Source organism: Phragmites australis, chromosome 16 (assembly GCF_958298935.1).
Source record: "Phragmites australis chromosome 16, lpPhrAust1.1, whole genome shotgun sequence".
Lineage (NCBI taxonomy): Eukaryota > Viridiplantae > Streptophyta > Magnoliopsida > Poales > Poaceae > Phragmites > Phragmites australis.
Window position 1 is genome coordinate 13,677,531 of NC_084936.1, and position 5,211 is coordinate 13,682,741.

Below are 5,211 nucleotides of genomic sequence, written 5' to 3' on the forward strand. Positions count from 1 at the left end.
TCTATGCATGTTCGGTTGCATCGTCTACATGAAGAACATGACGCCGCACCTAAAGAAGCTGGAGGACAGGGGCCGGCGCATGATCTTCATTGGCTACGAGCAGAGCTCTAAGGCGTTTCGTGCCTATGACCCTATGACACAACGTGTCCACATCACCAGGGACGTGGTGTTTGACAAAGTTGCTCAGTGGGGATGGGGCGGTCAAGAGGAAGGTGGTGCCGACGTCGACAACTCCTTCACAGTGGAGTACATGGTCATGCATGGGCACGGCGAGCCGGGATGAGCGTCCGCGGTGGTGCCAACGTCTCCACCTGGCATGCCCATGGGAACGGGCATCATGACGATGACTCCAATTGCAGACATTGCGACACCGACGTCTCCACCAGGCACGCTCGCGGGAGCGGGTTTCATGGCATTAACTCTAGCCTCGACATCGGCAATCCAGTTTGTCTCGCCACTGACAGAGCTGGGCGACGAGCTAGATGCCGACCACGATGATGTGGTGCCTGTGCAGTTTCGTACTGTGGACAACGTCGTAGGCCCTGCATCGCCACCCGGGTATGTCGTACGTGATCTGGGCAACGAGCAACTCTTCGTGGTGAGGACAGAGGAGCCAGCAACACTAGCGGATGTAGAACACCAACCATGCTGGCGCAAGGCGATGGAGGAGGAGCTACGGTCCACGAGGAGAACCGCACCTGGACGCTCACTGAACTCCCACAAGGCCGGCGTGCAATTGGCCTCAAGTGGGTGTTCAAGGTGAAGCGGGACGAGCATGGTGTGGGGGTGGGAAGCAAGGCGTGGCTCGTCATCAAGGGGTATGCGCAACGGCTCGGCGTCGACTACGACGAGGTGTTTTCTCCAGTGGTGAGCATGGAGGTAGTGCGGCTTCTACTCGCCTTGGCGGCGCATGAAAGCTGGGAGGTCCACCATATGGACATTAAATTTGCATTCTTGAACGGCGACCTCCAGGAGGAGGTGTTTGTGGAGCAGCCACCGGGTTTCATCGAGAATGGCAAGGATCACAAGGTATTCAAGCTTCATAAGGCCTTATATGGGTTGCATCAGGCTCCACGGGCTTGGAATCAGAAGCTAGATGAAAGCTTGGTTTCTCTGGGATTCAAGAGAAGCCCCATCAGATCATGCCATCTATTGTAGAGGAGTTGGTGCTAAGCGTTTGGTGCTGGGTGTGTATGTTGATGACCTTGTGATCACTGGCACTAGCAGCTCTGGCATTCAGAAGTTCAAGAAGGAGATGACTGAGATATTCAAGATGAGTGATCTGGGGCTGCTGCATAACTATCTTGGCATTGATGTGAAGCAACAGGTAGATGGCACTTATCTCAGTTAGAGCAACTATGCTGCAAAGATTTTGAAGAAGGCAGGGATGGCTGATTGCAATCCATGCAAGATACCCATGGAACCTCAGCTCAAACTCAGTAAGGAGAGCACCAGTGCACCTATGGATGCAACAGTGTACATAAGTCTTGTTGGCAGCCTCAGGTACTTGATTAATACACGTCCTGATCTTGCTTTTTCAGTAGGGTATGTGAGTAGGTTCATGGAAGAACCACATGAAGATCATCTTGCAGCAGTGAAACATATTCTGAGGTACATTGCTGGGACATGTGGTTGGGGTTTGTTCTACGCAAGGAAGAAGGGGGTACAACTAATTCTTGAGGGTTACAGTGATAGTGACTTGGCTGGACATGTTGATAGCCAGAAGAGCACTACAGGACTTATCTTCTTCCTTGGGGGTAGTCCAATCAGCTGGCAATCTACAAAGCAGAATGTAGTGGCCTTGTCTAGCTGTGAAGCTGAGTATATTGCTGCTGCAACTGCTGCTTGTCAGGCTGTGTGGTTGGCATGCCTGCTAGCTAAAATCATGGATTCAGTGGTGAGCAAACCGGTGCTAAGGGTGGACAACAAGTTCACCATCTCTCTAATAAAGAACCCTATGCATCATGACCGGAGCAAGCATATAGATACATGTTTCCATCTGATCCGGGAGTATGCAAACACTGGCCAAGTTGAAGTGAAGTTCATCTGAACGGAGGAGCTGCTTGGGGACATTCTCATGAAGCCTCTCGGCAGAATCAAGTTCCAAGAGCTTTGCATGAAGATTGGCCTTCAATAAAGTCAGCAGTTCAGTGCGTGAAGACTTAAGAGGAGTTTTGTCTAAATAATTCTTGAGTGCTTAGTGTGTGTGTGTGTGTGTGTGTGTGTGTGTTCAGAACATGACCAAGTCCGGTTGTGCGCGTTTGTAGCTCGAGGTGTGCATGTTCACATCAGAGTGGGTCTTTAGCTAGTGAATGGCGTGGCATGCCTTGACGTGCGGGATGGCGCACGAATTGGAGAGGCATGGCACGCTTCTCGAATGGCCGGTGGCCACGATCGAGTCAAGTCTGTAATGGTCTTTATATTCAAAAAATTGAGTCCAAAAATGCTGCTGAATTGTAGCACAAGCTCTGGTGTTCAATGTTCCACAGAGTTTGTGTTGAGTGAGTGAGTGAACTGGTGAGCTCACCGGCGAGTGCAACCATCATATCTCCGGCGATCTCTAACAGAGGCCACCACCAAGGCCGCCTCATGTGTACATGCATCAGGAGTAGGTGTTGAAAGCTCCAACACGTATGTCGACCCAACAGGGATTAGGCTTCTTTTGGGAGAAGTTGGGGTCTTGGGTTCTTCAATCATGAGTGAAAGCGGAGGTCCAGCGTGAGGACTAGGGCTACAGGGAGCAAGCGGCTCCGTGTTTGTCACACGATGGGCACTATGGACGCGGGATCCCAGGTCTGAGGAGGCCACAGGACCGGCCATTGGTTGTGAACCAGGAACGGGATCTGCATCAGGACTTGCTACTGCCTCCCTTGTCGATGGGGTCACCTCATGCGGAGGAGCATCAACAAGGGGCTCCTTCACACCCGAAGCAGCAACTGTGGTTGCGGCATGACGGAGCTAGTCTTCGATGACATCTCATTCACCTGAGACGTTGGTCATATCTGCGTTTCCTAGGGAACTTCTTACCACCAGCATTGAATGCGTGTGGCCGATACTAGGACCTGTGAGGCCTCATCGGAATGCGGCAAGCATCGCCACTACCAGAGCCGTTGGTGGCAGAAGAGCCATCGCGCGAGGAAGGGTCCAGCGAGGGGGTGGAGCACTGACACTGCTGCCTGGCGTTCTTGTTGTCCACATCGTCTGCTGAAGGTGGCGAATCCAACCGTTGGACTCGAACTGCAGGATCTCAGAGACAATAATCGTAATAGGGTAAGTGTCGATGTAAAGAATATAGGGGTCCCCCACCGGGATGGCCCCCAACGATCAGCTTTGGGTAATACCCACTTTCGTTCTTTGACCCATGACCCCTGCGCGACCAGTCAACACCAGCGCGATCATGACCAGGGCCTCCGCAGGGTGCCCCGCAACTAGTCCTTACTGGTCGCGGGGTAGGTACTCGTCTAGGACAGTCAAACCTCATTTAATGCCGCTACTCACGTCATTTTCCTTCCCCAGGCAGTCCACTCTGACTGAGGCGGCATGGTCGATGCAGAGTTACCTCATCCCATCCCGCAAACATTAATTGTTGCGAGACGGGCGCGCGGACGTGACAGAGGGCCCAACAAGCGCGTGTTGGAAGCCTGGGACAGGACAGGGTAGGCCGGGTGCTTCGGGCATGACAAACAAGGGTGCGACCATGGACAAGACGACCGTCGTAGGGACCCAAAGCAGTACAACGTATGTAGGCTTGTAATAATTGCTTATATCATTTCTTAGGACCGGTATGGATCTTCTGGTTGGGCCCACTTGTAAGACTTCTCCCCTGTAATATAAAGGGGGATATCTTCTGTAAAGGAGGGAGGATGAAGAAGAATACACAGGATGTAGGGCTATTACCTAACGAGGGGCCTGAACCTAGATAACTGGCGTTCCTAAGTAACAAACACACACACATTCCATAGGCACACCAGGAACACCGATCACGCACCCACTGTCCCAACATACCTCGGAATCATTGTCAGGGATTTACCCTTGACATTAAGCCAACGTATTCTTCACTAGTGGCCCCTCTATGACCACCGGAACCAGGGGCTCGACAATGATGAAGTCCTTGCTTAGTGGGAACAGGCCAGGTTAAAAGCTCCAAGCCAAAAGCCAGAATGATTGATAGGTCATCGTGAGCAATCGTGGATGGATGTAGCCGCTAAATCCACCAATAAGGGTTGAAGAGCTGCTACATGGTCGAGAGCTCCCATGCATGTGCCGGAATACTGTAAAGCTCGATCTCAACCATGAACGGTAGGATTTTCCTAACAGAGTGGGCATGACACAACCACCGTTTGGTTAGCAGGTGGAAGAATGGGGTGTGAATAGGTTGCTCACCATTGAGAACACGGTCTACCATCTATTCATCCGGCAACACTAGCAAGAAGTCTTCAGGTCTTCCATGGTGAATCCCCATGGTGCCAGTGTTTAGCTCAAAAATGTTGGCAATTTCATCTAGCATCTCATGTAGGGAGATGACAGGCCAGTTGCTAATCTCCAACATGAAGACAGCACGACGCAGGTATTCCTTCGCCTGTGCGATGCTCGTGAAGCGATCAATGATGCAACACTCCCTGGGCCCTCGCCACCAATTGCCACGATCATCTCCAGCAGCAATAGAGACCTCCACCACCAAGCGCACCGGCAAGGCCTCACCAGAGAGAGGAGGTTGCGATGGAGCCGAATTCCCAGCGCACGAGGAGGAATGACGCATACAAGAACATCGATGTGGGCGTCCACCAGAGTTGCCTTGGGTAACAGTGATCGATCCAACGGCAATGTCATTAGCGGCCAACACGCCAACGATAAGGGTAGTCGCAGAGACCTCAAGGCACTCCAAGCCCTATGGCAAGGGCGGCGAGATGCACCCTTGACCGCCAGCGAACAGGACCGGGCAGCTGTGCAAGCCATGCCCTAGGGAGCGGTAGCGGAAGCAGCGAGTACGCCAACGGCACTATGCCACTTGATGGGATGGTGAGAAACAATTGAAGCATTTCCCACAAAGGTCATTTGACACATTGTTGTGCGAACGACAAGTCAGTCAGAGGTGTCTTCACCGGGTCCGACGATCCTCAACCACCTACCAGCCATCCAAGTCCAGACCGCACCTCAAGAGAGAGGCACGGTGTACCTCAGACCAGGTGGCAGGGTGGGAGGAAGGATGTG

The 5,211-nt window shown here is 52.5% G+C and overlaps 1 protein-coding gene across 1 annotated transcript; it reads left to right on the forward strand.

The window, feature by feature from the left end:
• The first annotated feature begins 1,387 nt into the window (after positions 1-1,387).
• On the forward strand, positions 1,388-2,050 carry LOC133895071 (secreted RxLR effector protein 161-like). The gene has a single exon (XM_062335271.1). The coding sequence runs from the start codon at positions 1,388-1,390 to the stop codon at positions 2,048-2,050; it is 663 nt and encodes a 220-aa protein (XP_062191255.1).
• Positions 2,051-5,211: the final 3,161 nt, after the last annotated feature.